Below are 18,627 nucleotides of genomic sequence, written 5' to 3'. Positions count from 1 at the left end.
AAGTCATAAACCAAACCAGAATGAAACATATCTATCTATCTATCTATCTATCTATCTATCTATCTATCTATCTATCTATCTATATATATATATATATATATATATATATATATCTGCCTGTCATTCTGTCTGTCTATCTGTCTACAGCAGGGGTCGGGAACCTTTTTGGCTGGGAGAGCCATAAAAGCGAAATATGTCTCAATGCATTTCCTTGTGAGCCATATAATATTTAATAAAATTGAATGCAACTTAATGTACATTTTTTAAGTAAGGCATACATTTTTAAGGTATAACACATCTGAGTACTTAAAAAAGCGCTATATAGATATAATACATTTCTCTTTATTCTTCTTAATAATATTGTTGTTATACTGTAGCTAACTTCGACTTGTGGTGCTGCATGGTTTTGCTGATGGCCTTGCAGTCTGGTTCATACGTAGTGAGGTTAAGCTTCATGCTGCGTTGAGGCTTCCATCAGTTCAACGTGAGCGCAGGTCGCTCTTAATGTTTCTCCGATGCGAGAAAGACTGCTCACATGCGTATGTAGAGCCAAACATGGTCAGTACGGCAATACTCACACGCTGCATCGTGTGCTATGTGACGGGAAGCTCGTTCCAAGTTTTAAGAATCGGCTGGTCTTCAGGTTCAAGTTCAAGGGATTATTTGTCACATACATATTCAAGTTTTTTTTCCATTTCTCTCCACCTGTGATCAGCTGATTGGTCCGACTCGAGGCAGGGAGTTTTCTTAATGTTTGTCTTCCAGAGGGGATCGGCGCACGGGCTCGTAAGCAGCCCAGCAGTGGCCAACGTATTCCTCCTGCGCCCAAGAGGATCATTAATATCCACAATTATTATAATAATCCTCAGTGATATATGTAATTGTGGCCTGCGTGCCGCATATTGAAATGAACAATAAAACTCTCGCCATGTCGGCGCACCACGGCCAGAAAGACTCCATCTCCCTCCCCAACCCCTTACCTGTGGGCAGAGACCCGGGAGGGGCAGGCTCGGCGCCCCGGAGTCTTTCTGTCGTCCGCAGCCGGTGCTTGACTACGCCCCTTTGTCCGCCACGTTTATATTTTGAATTTTATTTTCAAAATTGTAATTTCTCTTACCCGTTTCGCTTTGAAATGACACAGAATAATTATTTTTTTACTTGTTAATTGTACTTGTACTTGTACTAATTGTACTTAGCACCACCTTGCAGTATTTATTGTTACACTAATGTTGTTGTTACACTAATCTCTGTCGCAATGTAGCTTGAATGTTATTCTCCCTTGTAAGTCGCTTTGGATAAAAGCGTCTGCTAAATGACTAAATGTAAATGTTAATGTAATGTAAATGAAAATTTTCTCAAAATTGTCTGCGAGCCATCGAAAGAGCCAGGTTCCCGACCCCTTGTCTCTCTTTATCCATCATCATTATCTATCTGTCTCTCCGTCCGTCTGTCCATCCATCTATATATCTGTCTTGTCTACCTATCTTTCTGCAGCAGCATGAATTTACCCATGTCGTAAACCAAGCCAGAATGAAACATATCTATCTGTCTGTCTAACTGTCTGTCCTTCCATCTATCCACCTATCTATCCATCTATCTGTGTGTCTGTCTGTCTGTCTGTCTGTTGATCTACCTATATATCTCTACCGTTCCTATCCATCTATCTGAATAAACATCTGAAATAAAGCATATAGGCATATAATAACTGCTTTACAGAGAAGTATAGGCCCCATAAACACACATTGGGCTGGGTTGAGTGAGGAGTGTGAACGTTCAAACCTATTTAAAAAAAAAAGAATAGATTAAAAAAATATTTCATCGTTAACAAAGTCAGGAGAAAAATACAGCAACAGAAACATAGTGTTCTTACATTCAACATAACGAAGCATAAAACAAATAAAAAAAGATGCAAAAATGTTTTATAAAGAACAATAATAATATAGAGGAAATTACTAGAGGAAAGCAATCCATTTCAGAGGTTTTTTGAATATGGATTTATAAGTAATTTATTTATATATTTTTTATTTTGATTTATAGTAGTATTTAGTTGTTATTTAGATGGAGAGATTTGCAGAGTACTGTAATTCAAAACGGGGGTAGAGTGTGTCGGGGATTTAAAACAAAAACAAAAAAAAGTGTATTTATGAATGAAGAATTCACCCTACCAAAGAAAAATAAATGAAGGACATCCAAAACTAATTTTTATTTTTATTTTTTATTTTTCCCAGACTTATCAAACCAAGTCCGGCAGCGTCAGTGGCGTTTTGTGACGTCACTGTGGCGCAGAACCCGTAATTCGACGTAAGCTCCAAGAGCGCGGCGCCGGCGCCCACAGCCGCTAGAGGGCGGTGCAACGGCGGCGCGGCGGCGGTCCCTTCTCGCGGCGCTACCCTGCTCCTCCTGCGGCGGGCGCACTCGCCATGTTGTTTAGTTTTGTTATGACAGGTCGAGGCCTCGGACTAAATTAGAGAGCAAGCCCCCCCCCCCCTTGTCGCTGCCCAGGGGAAATCCGCGATGGAGGGCATGGACTTGGATCTGGACCAGGAGCTCATGCAGAAGTTCACCTGCATGGGCACGACGGACAAGGACGTGCTCATATCGGAGTTCCAGCGGCTGCTCGGCTTCCAGCTCAACCCCGCGGGATGCGCCTTCTTCCTGGACCTCGCCAACTGGTGAGCTCGGGGTCCCCCGCGGCCTCCGACTTCAGCGTCGACTCTGGTTGAACGGAGTCAAATTTGTATTATTTCACTGGGGGGTGGAAAGAATATTGAGTCGGGTTTGTTGTTTGGGGCCGAAAAGGAGAGGACCGGTGATCCGGCGAGTGACACCGCTGACGCTACATATGGCCAGTTAGAGCCATTTAGCACTGACGCTAACTAGCGCTAGCTCGCCAAACCGCTCAGCAGCGCTCGATCTCGCCCGATCCGGGAAGCTCACTCACCCGACGCCAGTCTCGCCGAGCTTTTATCCGGGTGCAAATTTGCCTCGATTCCGGCGTCGTCTTGGAGGGCGGTGTTGACGTGTTAACACAGTGGGACTGGTGGCGGCTTCGCGGTGCTTCTTCACACACGGGCTGCCATGTTTACCAGCCTGTTTAACTAGCCCCGTCCGGGCTGCCATGTTACATAACGTGGAACAACACCGCCAGCAAGCTAATACAGCAACTCTTGTCAACAAAAATAAACCATCGCAATAAGTAAAAAGTGTTTCTTTCCCCGGTTCAATTCCAACTCCGGTCCGGCGTTGAGCCAGGTGAGCGTGTTCTCGAAAGAGGGAGAATTTGTGTTAAACGTAGAAAATACTACTCGGGTGTCACGTGACGGTCTCCTAAAAATAAAGCTGCTGCTTTGTGGTTGAAGCGGTCGTCGAGGAGCAGCTTTCTGTACAGAATTGGGCACTTTATGCCCCTGTTCGCAAGTTCCACTTTATCTCTCTCTCCTTTTCTCCCACATTTATTATTATTATTATTATTATTATTTTTTTTTTAATTTAAACTTGCTTTACGCAGCCTGTGGAGTTGCCCTTTTATCGCCGGCCTTGTGTGTGTGTGTGTGTGACAAGTACAACAACTTTTAAGGATCAGTTTCACAGTCCAATGCCTGGTGTTCGTGTAAAGAAAAATCAACAATGAAATTGAACAATATCGTCTTCAAATACACTGTGTGTGCTGAACTGTATTTGAACGCCACTGAAGTTATTTCAAATGTACCATTATATATGATAATCTACTATTATCATTATGATTGTTATCATAGCCAGATTCCACCGCCCCGCACCTCCCACAGTTTTCAACAAGATAGAAGGCAGAAAACATCAAAACGGCCGACTTCATTTCACACAGCTGTGTTTTTTAAACTTTGTGGGGGGTTTTATCCAGCGGTTTAGAGCACTTTTTGTGCCAGAAATTTGCCCACACATTGTCATCATGGTGTCAGTCCCCAAATCTCTGCAGGCACACACATACATTATCCATCAAAGCGTAGGTCATTTTGTCGTCAGCCGATAGACGTTGGTTTTTGAGCCGTTAGAATTTTTGCCCCAGACATGACAGTCGTTCAATGTAGTCACTGTGATGTCACAACTGGTACGACGCCCTGTGAAGCTTGGCTCTGCGCTGCCTCACAGAGTCCCGGCACCTATAATAATACACTCGGAGTTGTGTAGATATCTATTTATTATGTCTGAGTGTGTGTGTGTGTGTACTAATTACGACGATGGGCCCCTCTCTTAGGAATTTGCAAGCAGCCATCGGAGTCTACTATGACGTTGAAAGCCCCAACATAATCGCGCCGTGCATGTCCTTTGTGGAGGATGTGACGATTGGGGAAGGCGAGTCTGTGCCACCCGACACGCCCTTCACAAAGACGTGGAGAGTACAGAACACAGGTAGGTCTGTGGGACACGTTGTCTATGAATTTAACCAAACGGTCTAAAGCCACCGCTGGCCCAGCTCGTCAACGAACTATTTGAAGAGTGATCACTGTTCCCCGTGTGTTCCAGGAGCTGAGTCATGGCCTCCTGGGGTTTGTCTCAAGTACGTTGGAGGGGACCAGTTCGGTCACTTGAACTGGGTCATTGTGCGGGCTCTGGAGCCGCAGGAAATAGCGGACGTAAGTGTGCAGATGCGGAGCCCTGCGACTCCTGGTATGTACCAGGGCCAGTGGAGGATGTGCACGGCTACTGGACTCTTCTTTGGGGGTAAGAAACGCAGAATGTAGAGTGCAAAGGAATATCAAAGTGACACTTTTAAAGACAGTTTTTTTTTAAATATATATTCAGAACAGGGGTGTTAAACTCAAATTACCCGGGGAGGACAATTTGAGTTTAGGGGGGCCGCATTAAACATCAAGAGAAAAACACACTGTTTATATTTTTATTAATATATATTTACACTGTGCATTTGCATTAGTATGTAGTAGAAATAGTCGGGCCAGATATGGCGCTCGGGCCTATATTCTGAGACCCCTGATTTAAAATGACATAACGTGCACTTGGACTGATATGGAGCTGAGAAGCTCTGGATGTCCACTCATCTGTCCGGTGCTGGTTTCAAAGCAAGGAGGGACCAAAAAAAAAAATCAATGAATCATGAATGGGTAAATTTGTTTTTTCTAAATGCATCCAGTCGTGTGGACATTAATGAGGTTCTAGTTATTGGTCATGGGAGGATGGTCAATCTCCCATGAAATCAAGTCACATAGGTCACTAAGCTTTGTGTTTCCCACATCCTGCCTGTTGCCGTCGCTGTCTATTGCCAGATGTCATTTGGGTGATCCTGAGCGTGGAGGTCGGGGGCCTGCTCGGCGTGACGCAGCAGCTCTCCTCCTTTCAAGCCGAGTTCAACACCCAGCCCAACCGCATCCTGGAGGGCGACTATAACCCCTTCGCCTCCCCGCAGAAGAGCAGGTTCCACGGCAGTAACGACACAAGTCTCCACAAGGAAAGTAGTGTCACCGACACTGAACATTGGCAGGGCGACCCAAACCAGCTGCCGCAGGAGCAGAACGGACTGTCGCACAATTCTGTGAATATAGCAGCAAACAGTCTACAGAGCAATCTATCAGTAGTGACTTACAACCAGGTAAGATCCAAGAGGGTGGCGATATACACTGGCAATCGTCTTGTGAATCATCGAGTGTGTTTTGTCATTGAGTGGCTCCCGGAGCGCCACATAGCAAAACGCCCCGCCCCTGTCTGGGTTTATTGCGTTGAAGGGGACCTATGATGCAGAACTCAGGTTTTCACCGCTTGTGCATGTTTTTGAGTAAGCTGTCCATTTCAGAAAAAATGTGGTGAAATAAGCTGTTCAGATTTGTGTCTCAGTCCTATGTCACATTGAGACACAGTAGGAAATGTAAACGATGGAAATGTAAGTATTTAAAAAAAACAATTTTCCTTCTTAAAAAAAAAAAAAAAAAAAAAGTGCGGTATAGGCTGCGGCGCGTGATGCGCTGTGCTTTTCAGACCTCAACACCCACCCATGGTGGATAGAGCACCTGCCCCTGTGTAGCGTTGTCTCTTTTTTTTTTTTTTTTAAACCATGAATGGGCATCAAGGTAGCGGATTGTCTGGGCAAGATATGCACATCCACGAGGAACGTGTCCTTGGCGCACCCGCGATGTGCGCACAGCAGAGCGCAAATCACGGGCATCCCGATACGCACCGTGTGCCCTATTTATTTATTTATTTATTTAGAGCACCTGCCCCTCAAAGTCTCTGTAGGGAAGTGAGATCCTGATTGTCCTGTTGTCAATGTCAATCGCGATCGAAGGAAAAATCTGCCCAAGCCTAGTTCGGAGGCATGCTAGAATGGCTTTTATGCATATTCTGAGCGGGATTTTCAGCAAAAACTTCAAAAACACATTTTGGGGACTTCAGAGACCTATATTAACTTGTGTAAAAAGCAGCATAATAGGTCGTCTTTGTCATATACCGTTTTGACTCTCAAAATTGTTTCCACCTCCAGCTCTCACATTCATTTAATAAGAGACGGTTACCTTCACAGCTGCTTTTAGATTTTTGAACAGGACGTATATATATATATCATTAACTCACAATCAACACATTATCACAAATATTGCATTACAGTTGTGATAACTGTAATGTAATATTTGTGATAATGTGAGTAGCCCACAGACAGGTGAGGCTGGTTTTAAAGAACAGATTAACCAATTTATTTAATTAGGCCTCTATAATATATTGACAACCTGGATAATAATAATAATAATAATAATAATAATAATAACCTTTTATATATCACTTATCAAAACGTATGTTACAAAGTGCTTCACAAAAAGGAGAAAACCACGTAAAACAAGTTTAAGAGATCAGGTAAAGGAGTCAAAACAAATTTTGTGAGTTTAAAAGGAGAAGAAAACAGCACAAAACAACACATAATAAAATGAAAGAAAAAAAATAGTACTCACATAAAACTTGAAAACAGAATTAAAGGTGAGAGTATGAAAATGCAAATAAAAAAAAATATAGATATGTTTCTAAGAGTTAAAAGAAGGGTTAAAAAAAAAAATCCTAGCAGTTGGTCGTACCCAAAGGGCCCCAGTTGATAACATAAATCAAATAAAGAGATGCATTTCTGTTGACATGTTGTTTCTCTCTTTTTCGGCAGGGCATACAGGGACCGTCTCCGTTCGGCAACTCTTAAGAACCAGCAGAGTCGCGGCCGTCGCGTGGCACCGCCCCTCTGCAGCATGTGGAGAGTGCGGCGATCCACACAAACACTTTATGCAAAATCCCTCTCCACCACGGCCTCCACCCACACACCCAACCTCCCGAACCCCCACCCACCCCACCCCCCCACCCCCGAACGCATGAGTGAACGCTGCGTGGAAAACATGAGTGCTATGAGCCCTCTCTTCTGAGACATGACCTTTTATTTTTTTCTTCTTTTTCTTTTTGTTATCAGAGTGCAGATAAAGATGTGGAAATGTGGCTGGTAGTGTGTCTATTTGAGAGAGAGTGTCAGTGTGTGTGTGTGTGTGTGTGTGTGTGTGTGTGTGTGTGTGTGTGTGCGCACCCGTGTGTATTGTGCAACCAGAAAGAGACTCGGGAGGAAAAGCCATTCTTTTGCCAACTGATTCTTTTTTTATTTTATTTTAAATTTTTTTTCTGCTCTGACTTTAAAGTGTAGCGTCTGGGTTTCTGAGCTGATTTAGCCAAACTAAAACTTCTTACTTTTCATAACGTTGTGTGAGTGTGTCGATGGGCAAACAAAACAATGCTCCCGTCAGTTTGTTGTTTTATCGTCTATTATTTTTATTTTTTAGATGCGGAGAAAACGGCCTCCTCCATTCTTGTTTGATGTACGGGTTATTTCTACAGAATGTACCTTCTTAATTTTACGTATTCTGTTTAATTTGAATAATTATTATTTTTTTGGTCGATCGTTCCCCAGTGCTTCTGAGCACGCTGGGCTGCACTGTAGCTCGACTCCGGCACAGAGAGCAACTCGTACGCATTTTTATCAAAAAAAAAGACTGTGCATCCAATAACAACAGGTTTCTCCAGATCTTCAGCGTAGATTCGTCAAATGGGCGCGTTTCAGTCAAAGGATTAATTTGTCATCTCAGACGGAGAATCAGAACGAAAGCTTGCGTTGCCCGGCAGGACTGAGCGGCTGCTCATCAGGTAACGAACAAGCAGCGGCTGAAACTTGATGGGTTTATAAAGCTTTAACAACTAAACACCTGTTCTGTATGCATCTGCCGAGTATTACCAGAGTATTAAAAAAAACAAACAAAAAAAAAAAATCTTTATCTAAATGAAGACTCTAATTCTGAAATGTCCACAATTATAAGAGAATCTATGGTATTTTTGTTAAGGCGGCTATTGTCGGATTTAGTAAAACTTGCCTGGGGGGGTGTATCAGCATTATTACATAACCACATTGTTCTTTTTGACACAGCATCTATAGCATCACTTCACTTTGGGGTGGGGAGGGGGGTTGTCATCCTGAAACAGCTAGTTTTTTTTGTTTTTTCTTTTTTTTTTCTCATTTGGAGCTGAATGTATCCAGTGAATGTGGAAATCAGCGTAATGATTTGTAAAACGTCTTTCACCCAAAGATTCCGCAGCAAGCGTTTGCCTTGAAACCATGGTCTCGAGAGTTGACTTTGTTGTGTAGAGCCCCCACCCCCTTGTCGAAACCCGCCCCCTCCCACAAAACCCAGGGGGATGTTTTTCTGTTCATCAACAATGAGAACCTCCCGCGAACCAGACCCGGGGACAATGTTGTCTCGCTGGCGTATTCAAGACGCGAGCTTGTTCTTCTGAAAGCTGTTCTTGCACTAAAAGCAGCCGCTCTATGCACTGAGTCGTGGCCCGTGTGACGTCGGCTCTCCGTTCGTCTCCGCAGCACGGGCCTCGCAGACCTGCTTGTCGGCAACCGAATTAACGAAAGAAAATAAAAACGGGCCTTTCTCCCCCCCACCACAAACTTTTATTTCATTAGGACGCTTAGAACGACCTGCACGCCACCAGACAACCTCTCGCCCGTGCCACGTTGTCAGTCCCTCGTTTGAATTTCCCGCCGTAGAGTTTGACGTAGTCGCGGACTCGTGATGTGGGGGGGAGGGTGGTGCTTCTTGGTGTGTCAGTGTGGTGTCTGATGTTTCCCGGGGGGTCAGACGGAAGGAGGAATCAGTTGGCGCTGAGCTCAAACTGGCCCGACGCCACAGCACATTTATGAGACAAGTGATGAGAAAACATGGAAGCTTTTTTTTTGTTTTTTTGGTGTGTGTTTGATGAGAGTTTGTATGATTAAATTATAACTGAAAACAAACCGTGGTTTGACATTTTCCTTACGTCCCCGCCTTCTTTTCAACGCCTGTTTAAACTTTCATCCATTAATCGATTGTATTCAGTTGTTATAGACATCAGTTGTTATTTCCAGTTTGTCATTAACGCAATATTTTAAAAGTACAAAAAAAGAAAAGCATGGAGTGATATTTAATTGTGTCGGTGGTGATGGAGGAGATTCTCTTCTGTGATGCACATTCACACATTTGAGCTACCATCGCCCGCTTCCCCCTCGGGTTGTTCCCAACTCAACTCCGCCATGCAAGTTCATCAGTGAATGCCCCGTTTTAAGAATGTATTTCGTTTCAATCAGTCAATCCAAACTTTATTGTCCTCGAGCTGAAATGATTGGCGAGCAGAGATGACATCTCAACAGCTGTGCAACACGGATGGATGCAGGGTCAAATACGTGGAACACATAGAATGGCAAAAATAATTAATGCTTTGGGGGGACAGTCCATTTTAAAATCTTTGCTTGCATTTCTGCTTCCCCTTCCTCCAACAGCGACGAGTGTGGGGAAAAAAAAAATATATATATATATATATATATTTCAAAGTGTGTGGATCCACCTCCTTGGATGCGCAGGTGTCGCCCTTTCACAAGTAACACACCATTTCAACAGGGAGTTCCAACTATTGCTTCTCAAATCACTAATCGGCTCAGAAAATACCTTTGCAACGTAGGACGAAGAGCACCGACCTACAGTGGTGTTTGGTGAGAGGAGCAGCGGCGGCGGCCCCGGACCCCTGGCCGGTAGGATGACCCAGAAGATGTCTCTCTGGTTCGTTCCGGTTTTAAGATGGGAGTCAAGAGTCGTGGGCTTGCCCAGGGGTATGCGTGGTCAAAGGCCGCGTCCCGCCGCCGCTCCTTAACCACCTTGTCACACACACGGCCCCGCGGGCGGGGGGGCCACGCGGGCGGGGGGGCCACGCTCTGCTGTGGAGGCCCCGCGGGCGGGGGGGCCACACTCTGCTGCGGAGGCCCCGCGGTGTCACAGGCCGCCCGCAGGGTAAGCGGCATCCCCGCGCAAAGCTGTTTTTCCTCAAGAGGCGCGTTTTCTAAACGGCCCATCGACACCAAAAGTCTCCTGTTCGAGCTCGCCTGTGGAACGATGATAAAAGCTACTGAACGAGTTCCTTGCTGAGCCAGCAACCGCTTTTGCTTGTCATTAATCATGAAATGAGTTATCTGCACCACCTCCAACCACAAGCTTGGCACAATCAGAGCTGTTGGCGTGGCAATTCTATTCCCAAGGTTCGTTCTTCATATTTGGTGTTTTTATTTTGTTTGTTTGTTTGTTTTTCACCAAAAGGCCCCTGCGAGGTGTTTTATCTGGCTGGCTCAGATACAGCGCAGTTTTTCTTTCTTTTTTTTTCCTTTTTTCTTTCTTTTGTTTGAAACATTTCAACAGTCCTGCGCAAACACTGCTGTTTAGGTTAACCAAACATTGACTCTGTTTTTTACCTCCTCCCTCCCTCCCTCCCTCCCTCTCTTTCCTACTTTCCCTCTCTTTCCCAGCCTCGCCTGCCCCAACGAACACCGAGGGTTCGGCGGCATTCTGACGAGCCCAGCGAAATTCAAGATTCGACCCGATGAGGGGGTCATGACTGGATAGTCATCCGATGATCTAATGATCTCATCATCATAATTTTTCAATAAATCAATCCGAAATGTTATCAGTTGAACATAGCTTTGTGTACTCTAACTTGACGGTTCATTCAATCTGACTACTGAGCACATTTAAATATAATCTTATATACCCGTCTGCGAGCAGGATTCGAATGTTCAATACGCCCCAAGCCAAAAGACTGGCGTTTTAATTAATATTAAATTACATTTAAAAGACTCCCATGAATATTGTCAATCTTGTTTCTCTTCTTTCTACCTCTACTTTTACTACTTGCATACCGGTATATATTACAGACAATATATATGTTGGAGTCAAATATGACGCACCCTAAAACGTTTCCAAAACAAATACTGAAAAGCTAAAAATTGCGTTTCCCCCAAAGAGAGAGGAATCAACAGAGCGCTGTCAACAGGTGGATTACAGGAAGGATATTGAACATTCTCATGCCCTGAGTGGGCATTTGTGTTTATAGGGGTGGGGAGTGAGGGGCAGTTTCACCGCCTCCCTAAATGATCAATTGGGACGACACGGAGGTTGTATCTCCCCGCGGGTCTGCGATCGCGCTTGTTCCATCTGATTGATGATTCAAGTCATACCATGACATCATGAGTCCACACAACCGTCGGGGACGTTTCGTAGTCAAATCCCTCCCCCCCTTTGTCGTCAGCGGCTCCGTTTGGTTTGACCACGTGATCGGTTTAGTTCATCGTTCTTTAATTGCCGCCGGAGCCCCACGCGCCCCTTCTTTCTCGACCGTTGCCCCATCGCGGCTCGGGAGGACATTTACGGCAGCTCTCTGTCGCGGCTTCTCCTCGGGGCCGCCACTGTCATCTCATTTATTTACTTTCGAAGCCTCGGTGTGAACATGGCCCCGGGTCACCATGAAGGAGGCATTTAAAGCGTACTCCCTTATTTGGACACTCCCTTCTGTTCCAGCATTGATATGTGACCGTGCTGTGTGTGTGTGTGTGTGCGTGCGCGTGTTTTCTCCCCCAAATAAGACTCTCTCTCTCTCTCTCTCTCTCTCTCTCTCTCTCTCTTTCTCCGCGCGAGTACAACGCCGACTCGCTGCGTGGAATGGGAGAGTGTTGTGGTTATGAAGAACGCGATTCCATCTTTTGGGTGTTTTGAACAGCATCACCCGAGGCCGACCGTGTGACAGGTGCAGCGAGGTCGTTTTGGCCCCAAAAAAAACAAAACACGACCCGCCCGCCTGTAAAGACGCAGGACTTTACCTCCCGCCAGGAAAGTCCCTGAAGGATCCTCAGCTCTGGCAACAGAAAACAAATCCGCTGACATCCACCTGTTCCACATCCTGACCAGGTAAGGGCCGGTTGTCACATTGGGGTTAACACGACAAAATTAACACGACGGCCTAATATTCTCAAGAGTTCCTCCACTACATAGAAAACAGAGGAGCCTTTAATTTTGCTTTAAACTTTTAATTTGACGCTAAACGGAACCTCCATTACGTACTGTATTTGCTTCAGCAGGTTTTCCACTTTCTTTGAGAGTTCTAATTTTGGTCCCCACCCCCACCCCCAAGTACTTTTAGACTCATTTGTGGATTTTGAAAGACCACGTTTTTTTGTTGTCTTTCTCCAAAAAGGGTTTTATTAATTGTGTATTTTATTTTATGTGTGAAAATCTTAAGATTCCCCTCTTTATTTGCTTTTGAGCTACTCCTTCCTTATACCTCAACACAAAAGCCGAGTCACACCACATACACACACGCACGCACACACACGCACACACACGCACACGCACACACACACACACGCAAAATACAAAATAGGTGTGTGGGAAAAAAAGATTAAAAAGGTGTGTTATCAACTTTTCCTTTTGTCTTTTATGTAGCGGAATGCAGGGAGCAATGGTCGGCCGCCCAACCTCTTTCACTGTTTTAACTCGCGCTTATCAGTGTGGCTACAAAACTAAAAGTGACCCATTAATTAGGGCTCGATAGGAAGGATCACACGCACGCACGCACGCACGCACGCACGCACGCACGCACGCACGCACACGCACACACACACACATCATTCTCTCTCTCTCTCTCTCTCTCTCTCTCTCTCTCTCTCTCTCTCTCTCTCTCCCTCCTCTGGGAGATGAAAGAGTAGCTAGAAGAGCTGGTTTTTCGCTCTAGAGTTCGCTCCACAGCTCTTACAGTTTTAGCCTGCAGCGTAGGAAATATCAAAGGGATGCAGCTAACAAACACGGAGCTATCGTGGAACTCTGCTGTGCTCAGGTATGCAGACTGACGGGTCTTCTAATGCACTAAATTAAACACATTAAACACAGATATAAAAGATAAATGAAAGTAAACAACAGTGTACAACAAATGGCATCAAAAGGCTTCCCCAGTGACCGAACCGACAGACAGACAGATAGATAGATAGAGTATATACAGTATGTTTTATTCTGGTTTGGTTTTGTTGACAAAGCTACCACTGTAATCCAGCACCACTCCCAAACCCAGTAAGCCACTCCATTACTCAAAGCATGAATACCTCCATTTCCCACCCATGTGTTATATATTGCATTATGTCCAGGCAGATTCTGTGCTTTTTTTCGTCTTTATCTCCTGATAGGCCTGATCTTAGGCCGGTTCAGGGTTTCACATTCGCCCAAAAATATAGGGGTCAATATAAACCTTGGTACTCTATCTATAACATGGGGGGACTCTCTTGAATGGCTTGAGTAAGTATACCAAAACTAGATTTACCCATTCCACACCTCAAAGCAAGGTTTCCCACAGAGTAAACAGGGTTCAATAAAAGCCAAGCTTATCGGACTTCTTCTTCGGACTTCTTTTAAATGTCAGGCATTTGCATACACTGTCTCACAATCTCTCAGCAGTCAGAGACATGTTATCTCCCCTCTCTCCCCCTCGTCCTCCTCCAGTGTCCCAGAGGCATTGGCATGGGGAGCACCTGGTGTGACCAGACTGGGAGCACCCCACAGTTCCCTCTCAACCTTACCCATCCCCACGGCGACGCCAAGAGGGCCTGGCACGACGACGCGGACGTCAAATCCCCACGCGGCCCGCTAGGACTCCCTGAGTTCAGCCGGCCGGGGGTCTACCTGTCATGCCGCGACAGGCTGGTCAACCAAGACAACCCCTGGCTGGTGAGGGTGGCCTCGGAGGCGGCTCCCCCAAATCTGACCCTAACCAAAGCCCTAGAGACGTTCCCCGACGCCCACAGCCACATCCAGGAGCCCACCCTTGAGGTGGAGGGAGAACAGTTGGAGGAGTGCTGCCTGGAGCAGGTCCAGACCATGGTGGTGGGAGAGGTGCTGAAGGACATAGACATGGCCTGCAAGCTGCTCAACATCGCACCAGGTACGATGCTGTTATCGTTCGAGATATTGCACACTTCAATAGGAGTTATTGTTCAATAACATACCGTACACCTCAATAGGCATTATTGTTCGACAATCTACTGTACACCTCAATTGCCTAATTGTCCAATAATATACCACCCACCTCAATAGGTGTTATTGTTCAATAACATACCGTACACCTAAATAGGCATTATTGTTCAATAAGTTACCGAACACCTCAATAGGTATTATTGTTCAATAACGTACTGTACACCTCAATAGGTGTTATTGTTCAATAACATACCGACACCTCAATAGGTGTTATTGTTCAATAACATACCGTACACCTAAATAGGCATTATTGTTCAATAAGTTACCGAACACCTCAAGAGGTATTATTGTTCAATAATATACCGTACACCTCAATAGGTGCTATTGTTCAATAACATACCGTACACCTCAATAGGTATTATTGTTCAACAATATACTGTACACCTCAATTGGCTTATTGATCAATAATATACCGTACACCTCAATAGGTGTAATCGTTTAATAAGACCCCGTACACTTCAATAGATGTTCAATAAGATATTGTACACTTCAATACAGGCACATTCATACGTGCACGAAATATTCGTATCAGTCAAGGCAAGACAGAGAAACATGTTAACCTCAAATCAAAGAGAACTAATGAAGTAGGCAAATGGTTATATGTTCTATGTTTTTACTTAAAACCTGTCAGCCTTGTAGCTGAATAGCAAGCCTAATATTATTCTTTCTTTTTGTGTGTCTAACAAGAGAGCTACAGAGATGCAAATGTCACTTGGCTGAGACATCGGTGTCAGAGCCCTGCCCGCCTTGTGCAAACTTCTCTGTTGATGACATATAATCTTCAATGTTAATAACTCAGCCCATTCCAAGAACTTAAAATCATACGCTGTTCACACAGACACGGTTTATCAACCACTGTCACAGTGACAGCAGCATTTCAACAATATTATGTTTATTTACGAGATCATGTATATCATTTTATAGAAACGGTGCATCTCTGGGGAAAAGCATGCGCCAAGATCACAACACAAACAAACACAAATTCACCCATAGACTTATACATCACGACTGCGAATTTCCATACTGCAAGTGATATTGAGCTTTTAATATAGGTTGCAGAATGATGTTCGACAGTTAATGGAAGAGAATTAAGATATTTATGTTTGGACTCATCGAACTACAAATTCTAGGAGGAATTCATATTTCTGAATTACACTAACTCCAAAAGTCAGTGCACAAAAATGGCTTGTTGTCACTGGCTTTATGCTCGCCACCATCTTGGCAGGATGACTCGGAACCAATCTCTCTGTCAGTACACTGTCTGGTCCAAGTCCAAACAAGTCGAGCCCTTACACATTCAGACTGAAGACCATTTAGTGTCCATAACTTAAACAGACTGTTTTTTAATAGCGTTGCCCTCTGGAGGACAGTAAAGACATAATCATTAGATCGGTTCGCAATTTTCTGAGGTGTGGGGCCAACTGATAAAGACTCATCAAGAATTCAATACAACAAATTCTATTCAAAATCAGAATCAGAATCAGAATCGTCTGACTGTTTCAGTGGGGGTCCTGGGCCTTGTTGATGAGGCCAGTTGCAGATGGGAAGAAACTGTTCTTCTGACAAGAGGTTTTGGTCTTGTTGGACCGCGGCCTCCTGCCTGAGGGGAGTGCTTCGAACAGTTTGTGTCTGGTGGGGGAGGTGTCAGCCACCATCTTACCTGCATGCCCCAGGGTCCTGGAGGCGTACAGGTCCTGGAGAGAGGACAGATTGCAGCCAATCACCTTCTCAGCAGAGCGAATGACACGCTGCAGTCTGCCCTTGGCCTTGGTGGTTGCAGCAGTGTACAGGGTGGGGATGGAGGAGGTGAGAACGGACTCCATGATGGAGGTGTAGAAGTGCACCATCATCGTACCTGGCAGGTTGAGCTTCCTCAGCTGCCGCAGGAAGTATGTCCTCTGCTGGGCTTTCTTGAAAATGGAGCTGAACAGCTCCCGCTTGAGGTCCTGGGAGGTGATGGTTCCCATGAAGCGGCAGGACTCCACAGAGTCGACTGGGGTGTCACACAGGGTGATGGGGGTGATGGGGCTGCGTTCTTCCTGAAGTCCGCAACCATCTCCACTGTCTTCCCCCTGTTGAGCTGCAGGTTGTTCTGGCTGCACCAAGTCACCAGATGGTCAAGCTCCAACCTGAGGTGGACTCATCCCCACCAGAGATGAGCCCAATGAGGGTAGTGTCGTCCGCGAATTATTAAATATTATTAAAACTATTCCATTCCATATTGATGGTTTTCGTGTACACATAATTACCTGTATTATCCTTATCTTAATATTTAATTTAATTGTATGTTTATTTTAGACATGAATAGGTATTACCAAAAAGTTGTCTAATTAGTGTTTTCCACCGAAGCATCATAGTGGTGGTGGTGCCCTTATTCTGGTGAGCAGCCTATAGTATACTTGTTAGATATTCAATAGATATATTACATAGCCTCAATGCCCCTACAAAGTGTAAAATATCAAATAGTATTACATTTCCATTTTTTTATAAATGGTTTTAGATCAGAAAATCACATGATTTTACAGCATGCACCAACCTTGTTTTTTTCCCCCCACTCGATGTCCAGAAAGGTTTTCACTGAATTATGTGGAAAATCTTAATTTCTCCCTAGACCCCTTGGACTGGAGCTGTGTGCATGTCCAGAAGTGGCTGCTGTGGACGGAGCACCTCTACAAGCTTCCACAGGTGTGCAAGATGTTCCAGGAGCTGAGTGGGAAGGACCTGTGCTCCATGACGGAGGAGGACTTCCGGCAGCGCTCCCTGCAGTGTGGGGACATGCTGTACGCTCACCTGGACATCTGGAGATCAGGTTGGCGGGGGTTAAAATACAGGGGAATTAATGTATATTGAAATAATAACTGAATAATTCTGCTATCAGCAATAGTATAAACGTTGCCTTATAGCAATTGTGAATGCAATATTTTGAATGGATGCAATATTGTGTTGGAAAAGGACATTACAATATCACAGCTCGATTGTTAAAATGCATCCTAGTCATTACCTACACTTTTCTTTTTTTTTGTAGCTTCTGGCATGAAAGAGCGGTGCCCACTTGGAGAGAACAAATCTGGTGAGTATTTCTGCAGAAATCCACACAGTCACATCGTTAAAGTGATCAAATCCAGTGATAAAACCGCAGGGGCCAGTTAAACGTCTTCATGCAGGGGGTTTGTTTTGCGTTTTCATCAGTGAAGCAAAATCAGTTCAAGTACAAAATCAGTGCAATTCACAATGTTTCCCTTTTTAAAAAAACCTCTACCCACCCACCCACACACACAACAAGTGGGCTGACACATAAATCGCAAAAATGTGATTAAATAAAAAAAAAAAAACAGATCGTCATATAGGGTTTAAAAAAATATTTATAATAATTTCCCTTATCCCTTGTGATCCATTGTGGGCAGTTGCTGATGAGTCGTGGCCGAACATGGTCTCCAACTACCCCAGCCAGCCCATTCACCTGTGGCAGTTCCTCAAGGAGCTGCTCCTCAAGCCCAATAATTACAGCCGCTGCATCCGCTGGATCAACAAGGAGAAAGGTGAGGATGGAGAGGGATGCAAAGCGGAATTATACGAGCCGCTATATCAATTTGTATAATTTTTTCAATCAATTTGGGGTCAGAACGACTATTTCCTCAGTTCATTTGAATAGGGATAGATAGATTGACAAACAGAAAGACAGATGGATAGACAAATGGATAGATAAATACTGAGGCAAAAGGCAAAATAGTCAATAATAATAAAATAAAAAAGATAGAGAAATATCACAATATTCAATTAACCAAAAAATAATAATAATGTGGACTGAAAAAATGTGTGCGAGCAAGGAGGCCATCAGGAGGAATGGGGAAAAGCTTGTGGATATTATTTTGAAATGACCTCTCATGGAAATAGAGTAGATACCTGAATTGACCTAACACAGGAAAATGCATGGTAAGATGAAATGTGTGGAGTTGTGAGAAGCTGAGTTTGAATGACCTTAGCATTCAATTTTGGCCTCAACCGCCCATGGCCCCGGAGGAGTAAACGACCTCGCACTAAATCATTTCCTTCCCACGCGTCCACAGGCATCTTCAAGATCGAGGACTCGGCCCACGTGGCCAGGCTGTGGGGCATCAGGAAGAACCGCCCGGCGATGAACTACGACAAGCTGAGCCGCTCCATCCGCCAGTACTACAAGAAGGGCATCATCCGCAAGCCTGACGTGTCCCGCAGGCTGGTCTACCAGTTTGTCAACCCGGTATGA

General features: G+C 44.6%; 2 protein-coding genes across 2 annotated transcripts; both read left to right on the top strand.

Moving 5' to 3' along the window:
* The first annotated feature begins 2,228 nt into the window (after positions 1–2,228).
* LOC307240907 (protein ILRUN-like) lies at positions 2,229–9,298 on the top strand. The gene is made up of 5 exons (XM_080014819.1): positions 2,229–2,672; positions 4,232–4,386; positions 4,501–4,698; positions 5,259–5,581; positions 7,127–9,298. Exons 1-5 carry the CDS (start codon positions 2,515–2,517, stop codon positions 7,160–7,162), a joined length of 870 nt encoding a protein of 289 aa, XP_079870945.1. The 5' UTR covers positions 2,229–2,514; the 3' UTR covers positions 7,163–9,298.
* Positions 9,299–13,868: 4,570 nt separating this feature from the next.
* Positions 13,869–18,627, top strand: LOC307241241 (SAM pointed domain-containing Ets transcription factor-like; the record flags this gene model as incomplete). The annotated part of the gene is made up of 5 exons (XM_080015281.1): positions 13,869–14,289; positions 16,993–17,190; positions 17,407–17,451; positions 17,786–17,920; positions 18,449–18,627. The coding sequence occupies 5 exons, from the start codon at positions 13,869–13,871 to the stop codon at positions 18,625–18,627; spliced, it is 978 nt and encodes a 325-aa protein (XP_079871407.1).

Source organism: Zeus faber, assembly GCF_960531495.2.
Source record: "Zeus faber genome assembly, chromosome: 15".
NCBI lineage: Eukaryota > Metazoa > Chordata > Actinopteri > Zeiformes > Zeidae > Zeus > Zeus faber.
This window is presented reverse-complemented; position numbering and strand designations above follow the sequence as displayed.